The 26353-nt window shown below is 34.1% G+C and overlaps 1 protein-coding gene across 14 annotated transcripts in view; it reads left to right on the top strand.

Annotated features, from left to right (window-relative positions):
* The window catches only part of RALGAPA1 (Ral GTPase activating protein catalytic subunit alpha 1), a 252447-nt gene that overhangs the window by 85689 nt on the left and 140405 nt on the right, over nt 1-26353 (top strand). For 7 of the 14 annotated variants that reach the window (XR_006602909.1, XM_045067876.1, XM_045067875.1 and 4 more), the window contains 6 exons: nt 1226-1374; nt 4173-4302; nt 6181-6418; nt 8074-8235; nt 13182-13322; nt 24426-25973. Coding sequence is in view for 13 of the 14 variants with exons in the window: in XM_045067876.1 (XP_044923811.1) it covers nt 1226-1374; nt 4173-4302; nt 6181-6418; nt 8074-8235; nt 13182-13322; nt 24426-25973 (2368 nt within the window). In the remaining variant the exon portion in view is untranslated. The remainder of the gene's footprint in view (nt 1-1225; nt 1375-4172; nt 4303-6180; nt 6419-8073; nt 8236-13181; nt 13323-24425; nt 25974-26353) is intronic. The other 7 variants (XM_045067883.1, XM_045067882.1, XM_045067881.1 and 4 more) reach the window with 3 other exon arrangements.

The raw sequence follows: 26353 nt of genomic DNA, 5'->3' as shown, positions 1-26353 counted from the left end.
TTACAATAGATGAAATGTTCTATACCTCCAAAATATCCTCGAGAGTCTTTGCACACACCTGTCACCATTATAATTGCTTTGTCTTCAATAACAAAATATAATTAATGATTTGATTATCATAGTTCTTTTTAATTTTTCTGTAATAGAAGATGCATATTAATGGCACCTCAGTAGTAGTACTGTGATATGTGATCTGTTCATGCAGGTTGTTATTACTAAAGCACATAAACACAAATAGTCTATAAACGTGAAAAGAGTAGTAGATGATATTGAACACTTTATTCTGAAAATTCATCTTAATTTAGTATCTTCTTTTATCCTAAACTATTTTTTTTTAAAGATTTTATTTATTTGACAGAAAGAGAGAAATCACAAGTAGGGAGAAAGGCAGGCAGAGAGAGAGAGAGGAGGAAGCAGGCTCCCTGCGGAGCAGAGAGCCCGCCGTGGGACTCGATCCCAGGATCCTGCTGTCATGACCTGAGCCGAAGGCAGAGGCTTTAACCCACTGAGCCACCCAGGCGCCCCTATCCTAAACTATTTTTTGTTTGTTTCATTTTATGACAGCAGTAGAGTTATCTTAAAACTCTCAGTTTTAAAAAACACTGTTTTTTTACTTGGTTTCTTTTACTTGGGTGCCTAGTAGTGATTTTATATTTGTCTAGATAAACATAAAAACAAAATGGTTTAATGGGTTTAAATCTCACATGTCAAGCTAGTGGTAGAAACAGGGTCAGAATTAACATGTAGCCTTATACTTTTTAGTTCATTATAGATCACCTAGTGATAAGCATCTGAATTTTTGTTTTTAAAGATTTTATTTATTTATTTGACAGAGAGATATCACAAGTAGGCGGAGAGGCAGGCAGAGAGAGAGGAGGAAACATGCTCCCCAGTGAGCAGAGAGCCGGATACTGGGCTGGATCCCAGGACTCTGGGATCATGATCTGAGCCGTGGAGGCAGAGGCTTTAACCCGCTGAGCCACCCAGGCGTCCCCTGAATTTGTTTTTCTTAAATTATTTATTATTATTATTATTTTTAAAGATTTTATTTATTTATTTGACACAGAGAAACCACAAGTAGGCAGAGAGGAAGGCAGAGAGAGAGGGTGAAGCAGGCTCTCCACTGAGTGGGCTTAATCTACTGAGCCACCCAGGTGCCCTGAATTTGTTTTTTAAATAAGTTTCTAATTTTATAATGAATAGCTAATGATGTCTTTTGTTTTAGGTGTTTATTATAAACTCATCAAACATATTTCTTCTTGAACCTGCAAATGAAATTAAAAACCTTCTGGATGAGCATACAGATATGTGTAAACGCATTCTTAACATTTACCGGTTCATGGTTGTACAAGTATCAATGGACAAAAAGACTTGGTAAAAAATATTTATCCTTTATGTTTTTTAAATTGTATATATATAATTATAGTAATTTTTAGAGGAATAATGTCTATGAACAGGTCCTGTCACAATATTGTAGAGGCTCCTATTAGCTAGTAAATATTTTATATAATTTTTATGATGACAATAGTTTCCATTTTATCTCAGACACCTTTGTTCAGCCTTCTTGGATTGTTTTTCTAATGCCCCCCCTCAGAAATGAATACATGGGTGAATAAATGAATTTGTGCATGTGTGAACAAAAGAATAAGTAAATGATTAAGTGGGTGAATGCCTGATTGCTCAACCTGTCATGTAAGGCCATGTACAGTGAGGTCCCTGACACTTTTCTGGCTTTCTCTCAAGCCTAAACTCCACCCTGCAGAATGGGATTTGGCTCCTGTCTTTACCAAATTGCTCTTTCCTGCACATTCTGAACTTTTCTGATGCTTGCCATCTTCTTGTGTTGTCACAATAACTATCTTTAGATTCCACCTTCCTTTTTTCACATATCCTTACTTAATTTTTTCTTCCACTTCCTTTCATTGCATATTTGTATCTCTGTTACAGTTCTTTTTAAAAATTGTCTAAATCCTTAAATTACTTGTATATATGTCTCTTTACCTCTGAATTGAAAGGCGTTAAAAAATGTCTCTGTTGTCTTTGTTTTTATATTTCCTGCATTTCTTACCATAGTATTTTATATACTATTTGTGCTCTATGAATATTTAATGAATGGAAAAATAGGCCTTTTGGGGAAAAGAGCAGTTCTTCAGTTTTTAAAATGATACATGTTCATTATAAAATAAAACAAAAAAAAAGTTTTAAAAAGAAAGTTAAAGTTGCCCCAAAACTCATTCTCTGGAGGTAATCATTGTTTGCCCTTTGATGAACATCTGGTTCACCAAACTATATATATAGTCACTTAGTATTATTATGCCATTTGTATGTGTTAAAATTTTCTTAACCAGTCCTCTTTTGATGGATATTTAGTTATTTCATTTTGTTTTGGGGTAGAGAGAAGAGAGTGATCATCCTTATACATACATAATTTTTCTCCTTTGACTTATTCTTGAAAAGTGGAAGTACTTAGTGAAAGTGTATGCCTCATACATGTTTGCTACATATGGAAAAATGGCTTTATTTTGGAAAAAATCTTTATTAGCAGTATTGATAGAGTTATATCAGGATATAGTTTGTTATTAACTTACTTGTAATACTTTTCTATGCCAGGTATATTTTTAAGCATTTTCTATACATGCATTTTCTTTCTTGATCCTTTTTTAGCACCCCTCAGGTAGGTAATATCTCTATTTTACGTGGTGATTCTTAGGTACAAAGAGGTTGGTTCATTTATCTTTGTTTGCACAGCTGAGATTTGAACTGGTCCTTCAGACTGCAGAGCCTAGGTTATTATTACCAAGGAACCATACTACTTTGGACCATCCTTTTGTTAGTCTCCGCCTACCCCCTTCTTCTTCTTTTTTTTTTTTTTTAAATATACTTTGCATTAGTGCTGTTGAGCCAGGTTAAAGTGAGAGGCCTGCTATATGGAACACTTTAGTATTAAAAATTTTTTTTTATAAGTTCCTTGAAGTCATAGCATTATGAGAGATTACTCACATATTTATATTGAATTTATAAGATTTTGTTAATTCAAATCATTGCTATCATTTCACAGTGAAAGTTTATATATGAATGAATTTTGATTTGACCACAAATCAGATAAGATTTATTTGGAAAAGCTATACTTTATTGCATATTTAGTTGATTTCAAAAAGTTCATCATTTCGTACAGCAAACCAGAGGAGTAGATTACAAATGCAGCAACTTTGATTTTTATCTTATGAATAAATGCATGTATTTTTTTGTTAAATTCAGAATATTTTTCATTGATTGATACTTTTCTATTTAATTCTGCCCTCCCTTCCCAGAAAAATGATGACTTCTAGGTCTGTGAACTTTTGCTACCTCTGCCACATTTCTCACAGGGATTGTCCCACGTCCCACATGTTGCTGTGCTTGGAATGGGCCCACAGGCAAATCCGAGAGGAGGCTGTGATAGGGACTTGGGCTGGTAGCCTGGCTGTGCACCCATACCAGAATACCCTTTTTCACATGTGGCTTAATCAGTTTCCAGATTTTCAAGTGCAAATAAGGTAGTTTTGTGGTCTTAATAATAAGACACTAGGAGAAAGAGACAAGGTAGAAATCATATGATTGTCTTGATGTGGAGTATACAGGTATAAAGTATAAAGGGTTTAGAAATGGCCAAACTTAAATGGATGGAAAGATGCAAAAGAGTGATGGTCTTTGATTACCCGCCAGGATCACTGTGATCTATTAATCTTAAAATCTTGTGGTTTTGAAATTGTACCTGATACATTTCTGGATATGTGCTTATTTTCCATTTTATAAAGAATATTAGTTGTATAGGCATCAAGGTAGAACTATATTGTATAGATAGACAGCTTCCTAAGGTTATTACTTGATTTTGGGAGTTTGGGGGATGGGAGCAGCCTCCACATTCTCACCTCCCAATTCATCAGGTTTTGCATACATTTTTAATTGGTGAGAGGATTTTGTGACTGAAAAGTGGTTTTAAAATGGCTGGTATAGTTTATAAAATGGAATTTTAAAATTTAATATTTAAAGAATTCTAAAAATTTGAAAGATATTTGGTATTTGACTTACCGAAAGATAGTACATTTTATAACAAATAATTTTAAAGTTATTCATTAACCAAGAACAAACATATGTGAGAAGGAAACATTAATTAATTTTTTTACTTTAAGGGAACAGATGCTGCTTGTATTGCTCAGAGTCACGGAATCTGTACTGAAGATGCCATCACAAGCTTTTCTACAGTTCCAGGGGAAAAAAAATATGACCTTGGCAGGTCGACTTGCAGGACCACTTTTCCAGGCAATAAAAATAAATAAATAGATAAATGGATGAATAGATATGTATTTTTATAAGATTCATTGAGCCCTGAATTTGTTACTTGGGGAAAAAAAGCTTTAAATCAAAGATCATTTCATATTAAAGGATCTTTTGTAGAACTAAATTAAAAGTTGCTTATCTAAAATAGGCTATTTGCCGTACATAGAAACTCACAACCTAGTATAAGAGTGGAGGAAGTACCACGTCTGTGAAAAGAACATTGAAATAGGCTGATGATATTTAACTTTTTCTGTTGTGTGGCATACTTACATGATTGCAAAAAGCTGCCAGGGAGCTTCATGAGTAATGGCCTGATTGTTTGCTTTTTGAGTTTCTAAGTCTCTGGCTTGTTAGAAAAATAAAACTCTAAGTGTTTCTGTAGTAATGGAAAAGTAGTTAATGATCAAGATTCTTTCTTATCATGCTGTTCTGTAAGACTTTAGTCACTTCTGTATTTTAAGTGTCAGTGGTAGTTTGAATATTTATAAATTACATATTGTGTTTTCCAACCTGAGGATAGAGTATTGACTTTAAATGTATTATGGATTCTTTGGAAATACCAAAATAATATGTTCTTAAGATGACACATTAAATACAAATACATTGATAAAATGGTTCTTAATATCAAAGATAAAAACCTACTCAGATCTAATTCTTGGCCATAAGTATAGTTATTCAAATTATTTTTTAAAAAATATTTTTGTTTGCCTAAGGTTTTATACTTAGTAGTGAATAGTCTTTTGAAACCAGTTGCATTTATTATCTAAACTCCTCTTAACTTCATTAGCCCTTTTTTTTTTAAAGATTTTATTTATTTATTTGACAGAGAGATCACAAGCAGGCAGAGAGAGAAAGGGGGGAAGCAGGCTCCCTGCTGAGCAGAGAGCCCGATGCGGGACTCGATCCCAGGACCCTGGGATCATGACCCAAGCTGAAGGCAGTGGCTTAACCCACTGAGCCACCCAGGCGCCCCTCATTAGCCCTTTTTAAAAAGATTTCCCAATTGTTAGAACTAACCTGATGTTGGAACTATAGGAAAGCAAAATTTTAGCTTGCTATATGGAATAACTTTTTTGTACTGTAAATATAGATAATGTAAGATAGAATGGAAAGCCACTAGTTACTGCTATTCGTGCTGTAAACTCTGCTCATTTTCATCTGGCATTTACTGTATAAATTTTATGTGAATTCCTTAGTAAAAATTAGAGTTAAGCTTTTGAAAAACTTCAATAGGAGGTTATATCTTCAGTAGAAGTCCCTAAAATCTCAGGGGTGATGTAATTTCTGCCCTTCAATGAATACGTTTTTTATTGTATGATTGGATATTTTACAAAGTGCCTTTAATTCTTCTGGTATCTTCAAAATGAAATTTAATTTTATTCTTTATGTATAATTTTTCAGAAACATTTCATTAAATATATCTCCAGTAACTTGTTTTTAGAATGTTCATATTATATACAGAGTTTCATCCTTAGTTTGAGAAAGCCTTTGGTCAGTTTAGCTCAATAAGCATTAGTAAATAATTCAACCCAGTAGTTTCAAAATTTTTATAGTGTGGAGACTTTTTAAGCAGCATTTATTTAACATTAATGTAATACAGCATGAAGGATAGTTACAACTTTAGAGATAATTCTTTTCAGTTTTGATAACTTGTCCTAATTTCTAGAATGTTGGGTGTTGGCAGTTGTTGAAATTTATAGTAAATAGTAATGATTGCATGAATTCCTTTGTAAGTATTATATACCAAGAAGGGATCATGGATATTATGGGATTTTAAATTCTGCTTGTTCTTAGGTAATTTTTTTATAATTGAATATCTGAATTTGAGCATATTTCATTGTTACTTTTTTGTCTTTATAGACTCTTATCGTTGCCTGGATCAAAGCAAATCTTAATGTGTACATCTCTCGAGAACTATGGGATGACTTACTTTCAGTATTATCGTCACTGACCTATTGGGAAGAGTTAGCCACTGAGTGGTCACTGACTATGGAAACACTAACTAAAGTTTTAGCTAGAAATTTATATAGTTTGGATCTCAGTGATTTACCATTGGATAAGCTGAGTGAACAGAAGCAAAAAAAGCACAAAGGGAAAGGTAAGAGTTGTCCACAGAGACGCTCCCCATAAATTTGTTTAAATAATTTGGTCTGGGAAAATCAGGCTAGGGAGACAAGGAATGGTAAACCATTATGTTTTCTTTTAACTCTTCCCTGCAGATTAAAAATTTCTGGTAATAAATCATGTAGGTACCTTGTAATTTTTTTCTTGAAGAACTTCAAAATCATTAGTAATTTTGATGAGAAATAAAATGTTCTGTATATATCTAGCTAAAATTTAAATAAACAATTTAGAATCTTAAATATTTTATTTTAAATAATTAACCAAAATGGAAATTTATAAAATGCTCTTCCTTTTTATCATATGAAACATTTTCGTTAGAATTGAGGTCAGTTCATGTTACTCTATTTAAAAAGAATTATTTGAAAAATTCTTTTTAAAACATTTTCTTAGTTTTGACTAAAAGTAAACATTCCCTAGATGTGGATTATATATCTATTGAGTGTTAAAATGGGGGAGAGGGACAATGACATAGTGATTATATTGTTACTACATGTTTTTATAATCCTTGTTGTGTTAGTATTTTTCGCTCCTTTTTTTCAAAGGATTTTCTTCATTTATTTGACAGAGAGAGAGATGACAAGCAGGCAGAGAGGCAGGCAGAGGGAGAGGGGGAAGCAGGCTCCCTGCTGAGCAGAGAGCCCAATGCGGGTCTCCAATCCCAGGACCCTGAGATCATGACCTGAGCTGAAGGCAGAGGCTTTAACCACTGAGCCACCCAGGCGCCCTTGTATTTTTCACTCTTTATTATTTTTTTTTTTAAAGATTTTATTTATTTGTTTGACACACAGAGATCACAAGTAGGCAGGAAGAGAGAGATAGGAGGAAGCAGGCTCCCTGCTGAGCAGAGAGGGGCTAGATCCTCTGAGATCATGACCTGAGCTAAAGGCAGAGGCTTTAACCCACTGAACCACCAAGGTGTCCCTGTATTTTTCACTCTTAATAAGTAGTTGCTGGCTAGAGATTTTAACCTGAGTCATACTTCCTATTTAACAGTAGTCCATGGTAGTTCATTAAGTGACCAAAATACTTTTTCCTGACTATTTCCCAACTGGCTATTATTGGCAGGTAGAGATGTAGTAACTTCCACCATAGGATGACTTTTGGTTAACTCATTTCTTAAACTTTTTTTTTTTAAAGAATTTTTTTAAGGTTTTATTTATTCGTTTAACAGAAAGGGAGAGTATAAGCTGGGAGAGCAGCAGGCAAAGTGGGAGGGAGAAGCAAGCTCTCTGCCGAGCCAGGAGCCAGATATGGGACTCGATCCCAGGACCCTGGGATCATGACCTGAGCCAAAGGCAGCCGCTTAACGAACTGAGCCACCCAAGCGTCCCTCATTTCTTAAACTTTTTTGCTTATCCAAATGTTTCTTTTTTAATGAAATAAATGGATGGCAAAGGATTTAATAATAGTTTATTTTTGATGTTGTAATTTTAGAATTCTGTATCAGTTTTGGAATATGATTTTTACGTAAAGTGAATTTTAAAAAGTCTTATGGTAGACAGGCATTTAACTTGATACTTTAAAATGCTTTATGAGAAACCTGAGAATCTGAGGTAAGGTAGGATGCATAACTTGAAGAGATTATTAATCAGGTGACGGTATACTGAAATTGAAAATCTGCATTTCTAGGAGTTGGACATGAATTTCAGAAAGTTTCAGTTGACAAGTCATTTTCTAGAGGGTGGAGTCGTGATCAGCCTGGCCAAGCCCCAATGAGACAGAGAAGTGCAACAACCACTGGTTCCCCAGGAACCGAAAAGGCAAGGAGTATAGTACGGCAAAAAACCGTTGGTATGTACTCTTAAAAATAATGAGAATTGTACAGGGCAATATCTTTATAGTCCTTAGTAACAATGTATGTAAATACATAATGTTCTTATCAGTGTGGTCATTAAAGGAGAAACTTCTATAGCAAAACCTTTTTTTTTCATTAGTATTCAAGAGTCTAATGACATGCTGTTACCCATGTATGCTATTAAGATTTATCTTACATTAGCATTTTTATGTAGTTTATTTTACTGTGGGTATCAATTTTAAACTGTTTTTTACAGAACTGAAGAAATAGAACCCTGATTCACTTTACAGAACTCATGCATTAACTGGTAGAATTTTTACTAAGTAAATATACTCAGTAACAGGGGAAATTAGGGTAGCTAAGTTTTCAGTGCTACAGTTACATAATTAGGTTGGCTTCACACACTTCCAACTAGGAATTCATGCTCTCTGCTTGCAGATGGCTGAGACCAAGGTAGAGGTTGTTGCTAGGTTCCTTGCAGCTTTTTGTAGACATGGAAGATATTTCTATAATCTTGGAATTAGCAGCAAAAGAGCAATGATGGGAAGAATTTCTGGATGTAGGATCATTTAGTATACTCTGGACCTAGCTACCATCTTAATCTTCTTTCTCTCAGAGACTTATAACTTCATCTGAATTGTAGTAAAAAGAGTGCTGCAATGAAAAATAAGGTTTTGTCCTAATCTCTTTTTTTATTCTTACTTTCATCACTTAATAGCTAGATAATTTTGAACTTCCTAGGCTTTATTTACTTCATCTGTGTAATGGGAATGATACTACCTTATATGCCTGAAACAAAATTGCTTGAAGTTACTTTAGGTTTTACAATTTATGATTATTTTTAAAGATTTATTTATTTGAGAGCAAGAGAGAATGTGGGTGTGTGAGTATACCGACAGGGGGAGGGGCAAAAGGAAAGGGAAAAGCAGACTCCCCACTGATCCAGAGTCCACCTCAGGGCTTTATTCCAGGACTCTGAGGTCATGACCTGAGCTGAAGTCAGATGCTTAACTAACTGAGCCACTCAGACACCCCTGTAGTCCATGATTTTTATGGCCGGAGCACTTTTTTGTGTGTGTGTGGAAATATATCTATATTTAATGGTAATCTGTGAAAAACACATAATTTTAAAGAAATTTAGAAGAATTAAAAATCACAGTTAATTTTTTAAAAATCACAGTTAATTTTAAATCCTTCAAAAGAATTACATTTTCACAGTTTTCTGTCTATAAAATAAGCATAGAATTGTCTATGTCAAGAATAATGAGAAATGATAAAAGAATAAGGATATGGATGAATTAAAATTAATATAATATTTAAAGTTTTTGTATAGAATCACTTTGAGATTCTTAGGAAGATGTTGATTACATCTGAAATGGCTTTCTTTGTTTTATATTACTGTCACATTTAATAAAGAATATTTGTGTATTGGTTAGGATAGAATTCTTCTTTTAAATTTAAAATTTTACTTTGTTTTACTTAAAATATCTATTTTTTTAAAACTCCCTTACATAATTTTTCTGATTATAGAAGTAATTTGTGGTTAGTGTGGAATGTAAAGTTTAAGAAAGTGTCAACGAGCTGTCCAATGAGAAACAGTCATTAACATGTTGGCATATTTCTAATCTTTATAAAACATATAGTGAGCAAAATACTGATCTTAAATTCCTACCTGACTATGTTTACTTTCTGGTACCTATGCCAAATCATCTTGTCTGGCTCGTTCATTAAATAAACCTATCAAATAAAAAGTTGATGTATTAAAAGTTTTGTTCAGAAAAGTGCCTGTATAAGTTGGAAGACACTTTTAAAAGAGGCAGCAGATTAATTTAGGAGTATTCCAATATATATTTTCTTAAAATATTTTAAAAATTTTATGTTCATAGTGTATACACAGTTAAAAATTCAGTGATAAAGTGTATACATTCTAGTATACTCTTGTCTAAGGTTTTACGTAGGCCAGCACGTTATTAAAGAAGATGCAATGAATTTAGGACTTACTTTAGACTTAACTTTAGAATATGTTTGTGAGAAGTAATAACTTGTTTGCAGTTATGATTCAGGGCCTGAATCATATTCATCAACTGTTGAAACAAATATATCACTGTTTCTGTTTTCAGATTTTCCTTTTCCTTTACTTTTATTATAATCTTGAGCCTTAGTTTGGGGGGACTTACAAAGGTATTTTCTTCAAGTAGACATGTATGTATGATGTGAATTTTATTTAATTGTAAATATGGAGAACTGTATAATTTTAGAAGTGAGAAAAGGCCAGAATTGCCTTCCTTCTATTTATTTTGTGTTTGTGTACTTTTAATGATTTAATATATTTGCTATTTATGAATTTCTGACATTGCATGGGAACTCTTGAATGAAGGTTACAGTTTTTGACATAATGTGTTTGTTTTATGATCCAAGATGAATTTATGTGGAATGCATCTATTTTTCTTTTTTATTCATTTTTTTTGAGAAGGGTAAAAATAAAAAGCCTTCAAAAATTGTCATGGTTATATGTTTAAAATTTTGTTTTTACTTCTTGATGTTTTATTTTTCATGCTGTCCTTTCATCTACATAAGACACATATTACAGATTGAAGATCACTGATGTGTATGGCTTAGGAGTGTATGTGGCAGTAGGAATGTCAGTGGCTTTCTGGAGATTTCTGACCTGAGCTTTAGATTAGTAAATCCCCAGAAAGCCTAGTATCTAATTCATTGTAAGTAATTTTCTGTAGTGCAGGTTAGATGGCTCTGTGAGGTACTGGGCAGATTTTCAGGTATGCCTGTAGTAAGACCTGTAGTATAGCAAAAAAAAAAAAAAAAAAAAGAGGGGTACATTTTTGTAGAATTCATTCTGGAATCATAACAAACTTAAACCACTGTGATTATGGAAAGTTCCAAGGGAAATGCCCAAGCTCTTCAAGTTGGTGGTAGGAAAGAAGAAATAAAAGGAATTGTTATATCCAAAGAACCATCTAACCCAAAGGAAAAAAATAGAAGAAAACTTATAATTCTGTAGAATTGCAAATTGAATCAAATTAGTTTTAAAAGAATCAATTTAGTTTTAAGTATCTTTTTTTATTTACTCCTCTATATGTTTGCAGTTGAAACCTTTCTTTTACAAATAATTATGCTAGACTCCCCAGATACAGATATTCATTCATTCAATAAGCTTTTATTAAGCTCCTCATATATAGCCACGTGCTAGGTAGGCTTATAAAAATCAGAGGATATAGTTGTGTGTTTGAAAAGTTGGGAGGCTGACATAAAAAACATACAGTCCACTAAAAATAGATTGTAAGCTTTGCAAAAGCAGGGATGCTTAACTGTTTTGTTCATTGCTCTATTGCCAGTACATTTAATTATGTGGGAAAGTTAGAAAAGCTTCGCAGATAAAGCGACATTTTGAGTAAGAAGGAATGTCAGGAGTAAAAGAAGACCAAGGATATTATGAATTCACAAAGCCATGCTGTTTTGAAAGAGCATTTCAGGAAGCAGTATAAAAATTCTCTGTGGCAGCAGCATGTGAGAACAGGAGGAGAAGATGCAATTGCAGTGATCCGTGTACCTAGTCGCATAGTCCTTGTGTGACAGGCTAAGGAATTTAGGCCTCAGGGAGGGAACCAAGAGTTTCCATTAACCAGGAAAGCCAAGATTTTGAATTGATATTAATGCTCAAATTTTTAAAATTGTCATATTTTATGAATATTATGGAGTATTGTTTCTTTTAAGTCCTCTATTCATACAGAACACTATGCATACCATCATTTGTTCAAGAATCCCTAAACTGGAAGTTAAGTTAAAAACTTGTTTGGGAAGTATAAGCTTGATTATTAATTTATTTCTAAGTGTGCTAAAATTTGTCTTTAATTGTGAGAACTGATGACTCCTTACACGAGACTACCAAATGCAAGTACAAATGTAATTTTTTAAAAGTAATCCGGTTTTTAAGTTATCTTTAAGAACTTAATTTTAAAGTTTTTGTATTAGATACTTCAGATCTGAATTAGCACAAACTTGTTTCTATTTCTCAGTGACTTGATTTTTCATCCAGGTTGCAAATTCTATCTTCTATAAATACGTAAAAGTTTTAAATTATACTGTTAAACTTTTTGTTTTTTTTAAGTTATTTATTTGAAAGAGAAAGAGAGAGTACAAGCAGGGACAGGGGCAGAAGGAGAGGGAGAAGCAGACTTCCCACTGAGAAGGGAGCCTGTTGTGGAGCTCAATCCCAGGACCCCAGGATCATGACCTGAGCTGAAGTCCGATGCTTAACCAACTGAGCCTCCCAGGCGTCCTATTATATACTGTTACGCTTTAACATAAATAAGAGATGTGGATTTAAGTAAGCTTTCTTCTCCTACCAAGATCGAATACTAACCATGAGATTCAATCCTTTAGATTATGAATTACATAAAATGTTCTAAAAATGACCTGGGGTGACTTTGAAACTTTGTTAGGGAGGAGTATGAAGGTAGGAATTACTTGTTTTTGGAATTCAGCTTCATTAAGAAGAAAGACTCACAATTGCCACATAATGTCTCAGAGAAATGCCTGAATATAGTACCAAAAATTTCTTTGAACTAATAATATTGAGTTCTTATCAGTGTTTCCATTCAATGAACTTTTCAACCCTTGGTTTTGAGAACATAGTGCTAATTTAAAGTGTCTGCTCATGTTTAATGCTATACCATGGTAACTGCTAATTAAAAAAGCATTTTCCTGCTTTACACCAAAAACTTTACATTCAAAATGTCATGTGTTCTCTGATTTCTTTTCTTACAGCTTGCCAGTATTTGCCGTGCTGAAATGTTTTAATTTAAAATTTCCTTCCTTTGTATCTTTTAGTTTTCTCTGTTGCTGCTTTTTCTGTGACACAAGCCTTTCATTATAGTCACTCTTCTTTTTTCCTTCCCCACTTCTTTCTTTTCCTTTTTTAAAGCCATGAGAAGCCGATCCATTGGTGAATGTGCTCTGCCATCGGCCTATATACGCAGTGCTAAAAGTGCTCCTGTTCTGATCCATACTTCCAAACCCTTCTTGCCTGATATTGTTCTCACTCCCCTTTCTGATGAGCTTTCAGGTAGTGCCACCTCTGCTAATTTCTGCACCACCTTTTCACTTTTTAATCCTTCTGCTTTCAAATTTTGCTTAATCAAATAAACTCTTCAAAGTTAATTTCTTTGGGGGAGGTGTGGGAAATTGGGAAAATGGTTGAGAAATCAACATTTTGAGTTATTTGAATTCTAATGCTATCCTGGCAGTTCATTCTGGAAGTGCTAAGTTTAGTGCTGTGCCAATGTCCACTATTTTTGGTTGTAAATTTTTTTCTGTTTACAGTTGAGTTTTTGCTTCTCGGGTGGTTAAAAGAAATAGTAATGTATATTTATGTTATTATAGATGTTTGACAAAAGATGACTTGGAAGGTAACGATCAGAACCTTGACTTTTAATTTCCCATTGTTTTGACTAATAATATGGTAAATCTTGAATAATGTATCTCCATCATCTGTAGTAATGGAAGTAAGCAAGGGGAATCAGTAATTGAGAAAAGTACCCAAATCTTAGAGTTGCTTTGGAATCAATCTTTTTCTTTATATTAGATTATAATAGTGTATAGAATTATAAGAACTCATTTTTAAGCCAAGTAAAGAAACCATGCTATGAAGCCCCAAGTGTTAAGAAACCTCAAAACCTGGTCAGCTTTTCAGTTCTGCCTCAGGCCCTTGATCCCCAGTACAGGGCTAGATGATCTGCTCTTTAATAAGGTTTAATTAACCTATAATAAAATGTATTGGTCCTGGGTTCAGTTCAGTGTGTTTTGAGAATTGTATACACCCCTATTAACCATCATCCTAAACAAATATAGAACATTTCCATTATCCCCCAAATTTCCTAGTGACATTTTCAGTCCTTTACCCCTCCTTCCCACAATTGCTTTTGATTTCTATCACTGTGGATTAGCTTTTTTAAAAAAATAATTTTTTTGTGAATAAAATCATATAGTGTCTTGTCTTTTAGGCAGAAGCAAATATGTTGAATAGTTACTGTGCAAAATGTGCTAGCTGGAAGAAAATGACTTGTACATTTTTAGGTACTTTCTTATCACTCTTCTTAGGAATGTTTTGTTGACATTGACATTTTTGGTGAGGTTGGCTTTTTTTTTTTTTTTCCCTTAATCAACCTGTCTTCATCCTTTCAGTTCCTGATGGATTGAAGGCTTATGTGAGGAAAGGTGCCTCCCCTCTTTTTTTAAAGAGTTATTTATTTGTTTTAGAGGGAGATCAAGAATGGGGTGGGAGCTGGGAAGAGCAGAGGGGGAGAGAGAATCTTGAAGTAGACTGCTCACTGAGCATGGAGCCCTACATGGGGCTTGATCCCAGAACCCAAGATCATGACCTGAACCGAAATCAAGTCAGGCACTTAACCAACTGAGCCACCCAAGTGCTCCAAAGGGAAGGTGCATTTTTATTAATCATGTTATTTTAGTTGGAGTGCTTTCCACCATTTGTGATATAATATCAGATATTTCAACCAAACCAGAGGGATACATATTGAGAGGTGAATATACGTAGATACATAGACACTGTTGTGGTTGGTATCCTTTGAAAATACTGTAACTGAAAAAAACTTAGTATTTTATTTTCCTGAAAATGAGAAAATAAAATACTCAGTTATTGGATGTGATATGTTTGTGTTTTCTAGTTCAAGAGACCTTGATTGATAAATACTTAGGTAAATACTTAGATATATAAATATTAGGTATATATTTATGATGTTTTTGAGAAGTATTCAATATTTTTTTTAGAACCAAAGTATAATAGAAATAATGAGTCTCTACCAGAACCTTATAATGAAATTGATAGCTGACTATGGAGTTTTATGGATGATAATGATAAAATAGAAAATTTGGTCTCAAATTCAAACCTGGATGCTCAATAAGTATTTGATGGTGAATGAATTTTGTATTTGACACCAGTAAGATTAGGCTACCTGAATAATTTAAGCTATCAATGTAAAGAGTAGTAAGATTGGAAATACATAAATGAAATAATATAAATTTTAATATATAGAAGAAAACAGCATATATTTTTGTTACATAGGATGCTTAGCTACAAATAAAGAATTTGAATGTTTTGTCTCTTTGGTGCTTCATTTTAGGTGCTGTACCTTCCTATGTAAGTAGCACTGATTTTGTTGATTGAGTCAAATTATAATTTCAGTTACATAAATGGACAAAGCAATGCTTCTCTTCTTATAACTAAATTATATATAGCTAAAAGAAACTCCCAATTTGTTGTAAATGTCTCTTAAATATATTTCTTGCTTCAGGCTTTTTTTTTTTTTATATAGTTTTTAAAAACATATTTAAAACATTTACTGCAAACCATTTTTGACATGTTTAGGAAAACTGAAATGAATTTTGGCCACTAATTCTTTTTTTTTTTTAAAGATGTTATTTATTTATGAGAGAATGTGGGAGCGTGTGAGTGCACAAGGGGAGGAAGGGGCAGTAGGAGAAGGAGAAGCAGACGCCCCACTGAGCAGGAAGCCCAACACAATGTGGGGCTTGATTCCAGTACCCTGGGGTCATGACCTGAGCCAAAGGAAGGCAGAAGCCTGCCTAACCAAGTGAGCCACCCATGCACCCCTTGTAATTCTTTTTGTTATTTTGTATTTTTTAAAAAAGATTTTATTTATTTATTTGGCAGACAGAGATCACAAGTAGGCAGAGAGGCAGGAAGAGAGAGACGGAGAAGCAGGCTTCTCGCTGAGCAGAGAGCCTGATGCGGGACTCCATCCCAGGACACTGGGATCATGATCTGAGCCGAAAGCAGAGGCTTCAACCCACTCAGCCACCCAGGCACTAATTCTTGGCCACTAATTCTTAATGTTTGGATGAAATAGTCCCCTGCTGTGTTAAAACTGACAAGAAATTTTTTTTTTTTTCCTCAGAATCTTAGGGGCTTTGCAAACTTTCTTGTCTGCAGCTGAAATAATATTTTAGCAAATATGCATGTTAAGTGCTGAAATATTTTTTAAAAGCTAAAATAAACATGCGGTGTTGCCTTTAAAATGTTGTCAGGTAGTGTCTTAACTAGGATAAGTGCCTATTTCAGAATCCTTGCTTCACTGTAAATACATAATTCAGAAAGATTATCTTTTAACGATTTAATGGGGAAGGTGTTTTAGGAATGGTGTTTGAAAGGAGTTTTCTAAGTGGCAGTTGTATTTGTTGTTTTCATTTCCTTCATTTGGGGTAACATGCATTCTATGATAGATTTAAAGAGTTAGATAATGGTAAACAGTCACCAAATAAAAACAAACTTTATATATGGCTATCAAACTACTGTTAATTTTAGAAAATATGGATTATATAGAAAAGAATTTGAAAAATACACATAATCCTCCAAACCAGTGCTTATCTATTGATAACTTGTAATACAGTTACTTCTGGTTATTTGTGCATGTATACATATAAGACATAAAGCATAATTAGACTTGGTTATTTTTAGTAAAATCCATTTTTCTTTTAAGGCTTAAAAGGGGCAAGGAACATATAAAGTAGCAGCAAAAACTCTTCTTTACTGAGAAGTGACTTGTGAATGAATTCAGCATTTGCTGTGCAGTTGTGTAAATTTACAACACTTTCTGGGAGATCTTATTAAATCGTATGGATTAAAAATTTATAGTGTGTATCAATATATTCTAGAAGTGCAGTTTTTAAAAAGAAACACACAAACACATACCCTTCTCACAACTGTTTATTTCTCAAACTTATTTAATATGGAGAGCTTTCCCAGGTACACACATTGACATTCTAAAGCATTTAGGTTCCAGAGAGAACAAATTTGCAAGACATTGAACTGACCTCATAATTTTAAAAATTAGCTGTGAAAATGGGACAGGATTACTCTTATACATGCTTATAGAAATCTGGATTATTGGATATTTTTTCATTGCCCCTATTATTATTGGAGGCAAACTGAAGGTTTTTCTGGTGTTAGGTGCGTTGAAGGGAGATAGGGGAGGCAAGACCATAAGGGGGAGAGGTAGGGAAAGGAAAAAGAAGTTCTATGAAGAGAGATTTTTTAAAAAATAGTGCTAAATTTTAAAAAGAAAACTGCCACAGTTTTAGATTCTTAACCAAACGATTTGCTTATGTTTCCTTCCAAAGATTGAGTAAATTTTACTGTAGAATAGTTATAGTACAGAGAGAGTTAAAATGAACTGCAAAGGAAAATTTTTCATAGTTTTAGGTCTCTCCCTCATATTAGCAGGCTAAATGAACTCAATAATATATTTCCTGGGCACATCATTTAAGATCAGGAGCTGAGGTTTCTGTAACTGCTTCACCAAAAAACAGTGAAAATACTCATAGACAGTCTTCTAGCTTTTGGTTAGAAGTGGAGTTCTCTGGAAAAATATATACCTGATACTCTTGAATACTTATGCAGGTAGAAGGAAGCTGTGTGACCCCCCCCCCTTTTTTAAGATTTTATTTGTTTATTTGTCAGAGAGAGCACAAGCAGGGGAAGTGGCAGGCAGAGGGGGAAGCAGACTCCCCATTGAGCAGGGAGCACAATGTCAGACTAGATCCTAGGACCCTGGGATCAAGACGTGAGCCAAAGACAGATGCCCAACCAACTGAGCCACCCAGGCATCCCTGCCTTTTTTTAAACACTGAGATTCTAAAAAATGGACTATCAGCTTTTAAAGCACCCTATTTCTGTCCAGCCCTTCTTATTCCTCCAGTATTCTTGTTTAGATGTCCATTCTACCTACACTGTTATGTGATGTTATTTATGTTATTTATAGTTTTATACAGACCAAACTATTTAAATAGCTGAATATCCTTGAAGAGTTTTTCTTAAGCTGGGGGACTAGTTCAAAGGCATTTGCTTTATTTTTCATCAGTTCTTAACAATAGACTCATGTGTAACAATTAAAATAATATTTTTTTCCCAGGCATCTGCCTCAGGTTTTGATATAATATGCTGGGGGTTACACAGGCATCTAACATTATTTTTTAAAACTCTACAAGTAATACAGGTGTCTGGCCAAGCATACTCTTCATTCCTAAACTAGATTATGCTTTTAAACATTTGGTAGACTAGGCTAAGCAGTCTTTCTTTTCCTGATAAATGGATTACAGAAAAGCCAGAAATCTCAGGAATTGTTCTTAAGCAAATAAGCTTTTATAGCCAAAAGTAGTACTTTAATGAAAGAAGTGATGTAAAAACAAAACAAAACATAAGCAGGGTGGCCACCTGACTTTGTTTATGCTTTTCCAACTGATTCTTACTATTTTCTAAGTAAGTAGTGTGGGTTTCTCACCTGGAAATTAAGTTTACAGATTTACTTTCTTTGAACTTGTTCTCAACTGCTAACTTGTTTGTCATACTTGCTGTTAGACTCTAGTCTCTCTAGGCTGTTTTATGTAGGCTGCTAATGTTACTTAATAGTGCTTCATTATTAGAATTGAGCTCTGTAGAGCGAAATATTTTGATCCTTCTACTTCTATTTTCTGAGTATCAGAAGAAAGAAAATGTTATCTCTCATGCCCCATCCTGTTCCTCAGTTCTACCTAATCAGGAGGAGAATTTTCCACCTCCAACCAAACAAGTAGGCCCTTCTTTACACAACCAAGGAATTTCTTTGTTATCATCAACATGTGATAGTAATCTTTTATAGATTTTCTACCTGTAATCTGCTCGCTCTAGTATAATTCTAAATCAAATTTATTTTGTTTTTGCTGGAATAATTTGTATTAATTTTTAAAGTACGTCTCAAAACTTGAAGCTAACTTAAAATGGCATTATATAACATGCTCATAAACAGTGTAATTTTCTTTCTTTCTTTTTTTTTTTTTTAAAGGTTTTAGTTACTTATTTGACAGAGACAGAAACAGCGAGAGAGGGAACACAAGCAGGGGGAGTGGGAGAGGGACAGGCAGGCTTCCTGCAGAGCAGGGAGCCCTATGTGGAGCTCTATCCCAGGACCCTGGAATCATGGCCTGAGCTGAAGGCAGATGCTTAAACGACTGAGCCACCCAGGCGCCCCCCAAACAGTGTAATTTTCTTTTCTTTCTTTAATTAATATTTTTTAAAAGACTTTATTTATTTATTTGACAGAGAGATCTCAAGTAGGCAGAGAAGCAGGCAGAGAGGCTGGGAAGCAGGCTGCCTGAGAGCGGAGAGCCCAACTCGGGGCTCAATCCCAGGACCCTGAGATCATGACCTGAGCTGAAGGAAGAGGCTTAACCCACTGAGCCACCCAGGCACCCCTTAATTAATTTTTTTTAAAAGGTTTTATTTATTTATTTGACAGAGATGCAGCAAGAGAGGGAACACAAGCAGGAGGAGTGGGAGAGGGAGAAGCAGACTTCCCACCGAACAGAGAGCCCAATGCAGGGTCAATTCCAGGACCCTGGGATCATGACCTGAGACGAAATTAGACACTTAACAACTGAGCTACCCAGGTGCCCCCAGTATAATTTTCTTAACATGAAAAATGTATTGGTTATTTGTCTATTTCCAAAATTTAAGAGTAAGGGAAACAGTATTAGAAGGATGAAAGAGTAGAAGATAGTTCAGCGGTTTAAGTTTTAGTGTTCAAAATTAAAGTTATTTGAGGTTGATATGTTGCTTTTAATTTTTTTGTGAGTTGAAATTTATTAATTTCTCTAAGCCAGAGAATTATGGGGCATCAGAAGGAGCCTTCCTGATTTAATGACTAGGAAAACCGAGTTAATAAACTGCTAGAATCTATAAAAGTTCAACAAAGTTGCCAATATAAGAACAATTTAGAAAAATCAATAGCATTTCTTTATGCTGTCAGTGACCAAAATGTAAGCAAAAAGACTCACAATTGCAACAAAACATCAGCATAGACTGTTTTTCCATGATTTTGGTGATGTAGATACTGCTTTGAATTACCTGTAAGTTGAACATCCAGTCTTGAAGAGTCTTTATTAGACTCTGTTAGTAATAAAATTGGAAACATGGATGCTCTGTGGTTCTTACCTTGAAAGTACATTGCCATGTTACCCAAATAGGCAAAAACATTTTTTAATTACATAAAGGACATTGTCATTTCCTTTAGGTAAATCCAGAAAAAAACTTCAGCTTTAAAATGGTATGAACTTCTTTGTAAACTAATATAAATGATTTTTATGAATTCAACTAGTATTTATGATTGGTCAAAAATAGAATTTAACTTTAGGTAGAAGGGATTTGGCTCTTGATTCTGTACCTGTTTTGTAAAATTATTTAAATTTTCTAGTGGTGTGTTAGTGTTATAAATTAAGAGATTTATTTTCCTGAGGAACTAGGTTGATATTTTATGAATTAGCAGCTACTAATTTTTATTATAAAAGACATGCTGTACTTTACCAGTGTTAGTGTACTAAACCTCTACTGTGTGATAAGAGTTATTTCAAGCACTGGGGATATTGTGATGTTGATACAAACAAAATCCTGAAGAAGCATAATTCTAGTGGGAAGAAATTTTTTTTACACATTGCAAGCTTTAGTTTAGAATTTATCATTCAAAATAACAAAGAAAGCTTTGCTTTGAAACAGAATATTCAGGAAAGAAAAACTATTCCAGAAGTAATTTCCAGAAGTAATTTCCAACACTTTTCATACTAAACATTATTAAGGAAATCCGGAGATAAAACTTGACATTTCTAGCACTTTGTAGGCTCCATAGGAAGCATTTTATCAATGTTCAAAAGTTTTTTTAAAATTTATTTAAAAACTTTTTTCTTGTTTTGCTTGTTTAATGGTTACTAATACTTTAGATTAAAATAATTTCATTTAAAGGCTACTGTTTTTCAAGGTAAAATATAAGCAGCATAATTGTTTTGAAGACCCATTTTTGTTTAAACCTAAAGCCACAGTTATTTTCAGCAATCCAATACAAAGTTTGTCAGTTGTTTTCTTCTGTAATTCACTAATATTTGTATTTGACTAAGTCTTGATTTCTAAGATTCTTATCTTTGGAGATAAGTCATTATGCTGCTTTATAATTTAACACAATTAATTTTTGCCAATTTAAAAATATTAATGAATTATTTCATGAATATATGACAGATATTAGTCAGGATACTTAAAATATGGACTAATTTTTGCCCTCAAATCCTAGCTCTCTACTTTCTAACTGTGTAATCTCAGACAAGTCACTTAGTTTCTTCAGCTATAAAATGGGGATAACAATGCCTACTTCACAGTGTTGTTGTGAGGATTAGTGAGTTAATATATGTAAGATGCTTGTAACAATGCTTCACATGTAGAAAAGACTATATGGTTTAGCTATCATTTAGTGTTTTTCTCCTTAACAGAATGCAGGTATACAGGCATTTCTTTAAATTTAAAACTTGCTCCAGTCAGTTATGCTTAAGTGCTGACATTGATTTCCTGTCAGCAGTTATTTTCTTCTTTGATGTTATTCAGTTACTAATTTTATATAGTTATAAGAACTATATTTAAAGCTTAAATACTGTTTTTTTTGTTTAAATTTAAACTTAAGTTCTCAAGCAGTATATTATTGATAGAAAAATATGCTTTTTTTAAAAAGCTCTTGCCTTTTAAACTTGCATGAAAGTATTGGATATTCATATGTGATAAAAAAAATAGTTAAGGAAAAAACAGACTGTAATAATGGTTAAATTCTCTAATTATGCAAGGTGAGGACAGGGTTGGGAACAAATTCTTAAAAAGAGAACTTCACAGAAATCTTTACTGGCTTGTTTAGAATAGAAAAATTATGAAATGTCAGGAACTTAAAATTTAAAACTAATATTCTACTTTTCTGAAGTTCATATATTTGCTAGAATCATAACATTGCCTTTTTTTTTTTTTAAGATTTTATTTATTTATTTGACAGGGAGAGAAAGCATAAGCAGGGGGAGCAGCAGGGAGAGAGAGAAGCAGGCTCCCCGCTGAGTAAGGAGCCTGACATGGGAGGACCCTGGGGTCATGACCTGAGCCAAAGTCTGATACCTAACCGACTAAGCCACTCAGGCTCCCCCATAACATTAGCTTTTAATAAGGTTTTAAATTTTGAATAGAAACAGATGAAGTCTCAACTTTAAAATTTTCAAGGCTTTTTATAGAGAATTAATTTTTATCCTTTGCTAATCCTCTTAGGGTATTTTGTGGAAAGAAATTTGGAGTGCATTTTAAAAATAATCTCTGTCCTCTAGGCAGAGGTTCTTATGATCTCTTATGGGAGATAAAATAAAACCAAAATACATTTGTTAAGACAGATAAATAAGCATTAGTTATCTGCTGCAATAATAAATGGTTATACATGCATAAATGTTTAGTTTCTGAGGAAATGTTTCACTTTTCATTTAAAAGAATTTCTAAATGGAGTATATGAAGAAGAAAAACAGTGTCATTTTTAGAATATTCCCCTCAACTGAATGATAAAATAGATTAATTGTCTTAACTTCCAGCAGTATTGTGTATTTGACCTGAGCTTGAAATCTAAATGTGTATCTTCAGGAATATAGTTGAATCTTAAAATACAAACTTCCCTTGTTCTGAATCTGTATAACCTGACTCCTTGTGGACCTTGTAAAAGAATTTGATATGAATAAAATAGCAGAAAGACCAGCCTCCTTTTATGCATAGCATGGATCCCAAGAAATTTTAAGTCACTGTCCCCATTTTATAAATGAGAACACTGGTCTCAGAGTCTGGAGTAAGAAAACCGAAGTTCTATACTAGCACAATCAATAAGTTAATTTGTGGTCTTGTAGATAAGTCACTGTTTTACTCTGGATCTAAATCGTCCCATTTTCAGTTATAGTTCTGTTACTTATTACCTTTGTATCATAAGCCTAATGAGTAACAGCATCTGACTTTTTAACTCTTTGTCCTTTTTTCATTATATTTTGCTGGCTTACAAACAAAAATTTTTTTAGCGTATTTCTTGGTAATGTAAAGGCCAGGGTGGATTCATAGGTACTGTATTTTAATTACAAAATTTCTAATTTACATGTATCTATAGTACTATATATCATAGTACTTCAAGTTGTGATTTTCAATTTCATAGATGTTTTTGAGGATTTACCATATACTGAGCAGCAAAAGCAATGCAGTGACATAGAACACTAAGCCTGCTTCTCATAGTTTCTGATTTTACCTCTTTGGGCCTCAGTTTCCTTAGTAAGAAAATTAAATTAGATAATCTGTAATGCCCATTTGACTCTAAAATTTGTAATTCTTAGAGATGTAAAAAGATACCTTTTTTTTTTAAAGATTTTATTTATTTAGAGAGAGGGTGTGTGCATGCATGAGCAGGGGGAAGGGCAGAGGGAGAAGGAGGGAATCCCAGGCAGACTCCCTGCTGAGCATGGAGCCCAGTACAGGCTCCATTGCAGGACCCTGAGATCATGACCTGAGCCAAAAATCAAGATTCAGACACTTAACCTACTGAACCACCCAGGTACCGCCAAAAGACCTAGATACAATTTTTAAGGTTTGTTTTTAATATTTGTTAAATGGTAAGGGCCAATGATAGGCAGAGAAGGTTTCTTCCTAGTAGATTAAATGGTGTTTGTGAGAAATGGGAAAAAAAATTTTTTTTAGCACTGTGTTTGGTAGGGTGAATAGATATTGATGCTATAAAAAATAATGCAAAACACCTCGGTAGAAGAAAGGGAGATTTTCATTGTAATATATGGTTAAACAAATAGGCAAGATTTGAAGAAAAGATGATTCCTCTTGCCTGGTAAGGAAGAAATGAGAATTTATGAGACCCTATAAGAATTTACAGTGGAATACCTAAATCAGCTTCCTGTGTTAAGTTCTACTTTTTTATGCTTGGAACTTAAATAGGAAAAATTGAATAGCAAGTTTAAATTGCTTTATTTATTGGCACAGCTCTATCTTTAACTGCACTTCCAAATGTTTCATCACCTCACTATTACTATGCATGTTAACATTTTAAAATGTATTGTGATAGTTTTCTAATCATTGACACTACATGCTATATTGGCTTGTGCCCATCGTTACTTAAAAACAAATTTCTATTTTTAATAGATTTCATTGAGCTTACCAAAAAATCTCGGAATTTTTTTATTTTAAGCATATGTTTAGGGTATGGTTGAAATTTAATAATATATTCTTCATGTTCATATAGTTCCTACTCTTCATAATTTTTCTTTTTTACAGATATTGATGATGCTCAAATACTTCCCCGCCCAACTAGAGTCAGACATTTTTCACAAAGTGAAGACACTGGAAATGAAGTTTTTGGTGCTTTGAATGAGGAGCAGCCATTGCCTCGAAGTAGCAGCACTTCTGACATCTTGGAACCATTCACTGTTGAGCGAGCCAAAGGTGCAGTTCCTGTCATTGACAGTTCATCCCGTCATGCACCAAGCTTGCAGAGTTCCACAGAGGCTTCTTCAATAACTAGATCCACTGAAAGCCACATCACTGATACGCATAGTAGAGAGTCTTCTCTGGAAGTTGGTGATAGCATATATGACCATCTTTGTCACTTAATAGATCCAGTAGAACTTGCAGATTCAGCTTTTGAACAAATCCAATACATTGATCTTGAAGGAGATGACAATCTTCTTTCCTCCCTGAAAGAATATTTTAAGGAAAACCAGGAAAATCATAGTAAAAATGAGTTAGGTAAAGATGCAGCTTCTGAGGAAATGATTATTGCAGTAAATAGGGATGAACGATCGTCTTCAGATAAATTAGAATACATAGACCAAGAAAGTAAATCAGAAAATACCGCCTCTTTTGTTGGGACTCCTGAAAACATTCAGTTTCAAAAAGAACCAAACTCCGCTGTCTTCATGAGTAGTATTGCACCTAACCAGTTAGGAAGTTTTATGAGAACAAAAACTTATGAAAAATCTAAGGAACTAAACAGTGACAAACAGTCCTCAGAACCTAGTTCAGGGAGCCCTTGTGATAAAGAAAAAAGGAAACACCTGTATAGACAGACAGCCACAGAATTAGATGCCTGTGTGGATACAACACTAGTTGAAAAGGTTAAGGGTGTGCAAATCAGTGAAAAAATCATTGTCCCACATGTAATGCATGCCAAGAAAACTACACTAAAAACACCTCTTAACCATAGACTGCCTCATGTTACAAGCACTAGCAAGCTTTCTCCAACTAAAAGGAGCTTGTCTGAAACAGTAACTCATAGAGCCAAAATCATGAAAATAGCTACTAAAAAACGAAATACTGTTCATGTTACTTTTAGACCATCTACTGAGTCAGTTCAGTTTTATAATCCTCTGGAAAACAAAGAGGCTCCATGGAAGATGAGACTGCGGAAGCTTGGTGGCTTTAGTAGTAGTAGTAACAGCAGCACTAGCAGCACCAGCAACCCCCATATCAGCTCAGGTAGTTTGACAGAGTTAGTAAAACCTGGTGTGTACAGGCCTCTAGGTACAGTTGGTACAGCGTCAGTAAGTAAAACAATGAAGGAGTCTACAGAGATTCCCACCACTCTGTTAGAAAAAGAAGGAATTGCAAGTAATCAGTTAGGTAGTCGTAGTACTCTTAGGTCATCAAGTCATGAGGCAGGACTACAGCAGGGCTCCCTGGGTGGCGTTTATAAAACTGTTGTACATGCTCTTTCGAAGCCGAAGGCAAATGTTTCCCCACAGAGGCAGAACAGAATGCCACCAGAGGCTCCACTGAGGGATCTGTACAGTCATGTAATGGGCTATTTTGGAAGGAAAGCTGCAGGTGAGCACTAACAGTGTGCAGAGCGCAAAAGGAGAAAGACAGCACCAGTTTGGCTTAATGCAACTGAAGCAAGCTATAAGCAATCAAAAAGCTTTGGGATGGTCACTGCTTTCTCTCTGTTTGGTTATGCATGCGCCTTTTCCCAGCTGTATTTTTCCCAGCATACAATGTTTATTTAAATTACTAATTTCCCTTTTAAGGCATTTAGTTAAACCTCTTTGCTGCTGAACAAGATAGGAAAGAGGGAGATACAGGAAAATTTTAATGACCTTTCAGAGGCTACCGAAATCAAATATTTTTCTGAGTATGTACTACATGAGCCATGAAATTAGGTTTACTAAGTAGGTGGAATACTTTCTCCCCTGCCCCCTTATAGTTTA

Source organism: Mustela putorius, unplaced genomic scaffold (assembly GCF_011764305.1).
Source record: "Mustela putorius furo isolate JIRA1106 unplaced genomic scaffold, ASM1176430v1.1 tig00003898_pilon_pilon_pilon, whole genome shotgun sequence".
NCBI classification, from domain to species: domain Eukaryota; kingdom Metazoa; phylum Chordata; class Mammalia; order Carnivora; family Mustelidae; genus Mustela; species Mustela putorius.
Note: the sequence above shows the minus strand (reverse complement) of the source record. Positions and strands in the feature narration are given on the sequence as shown.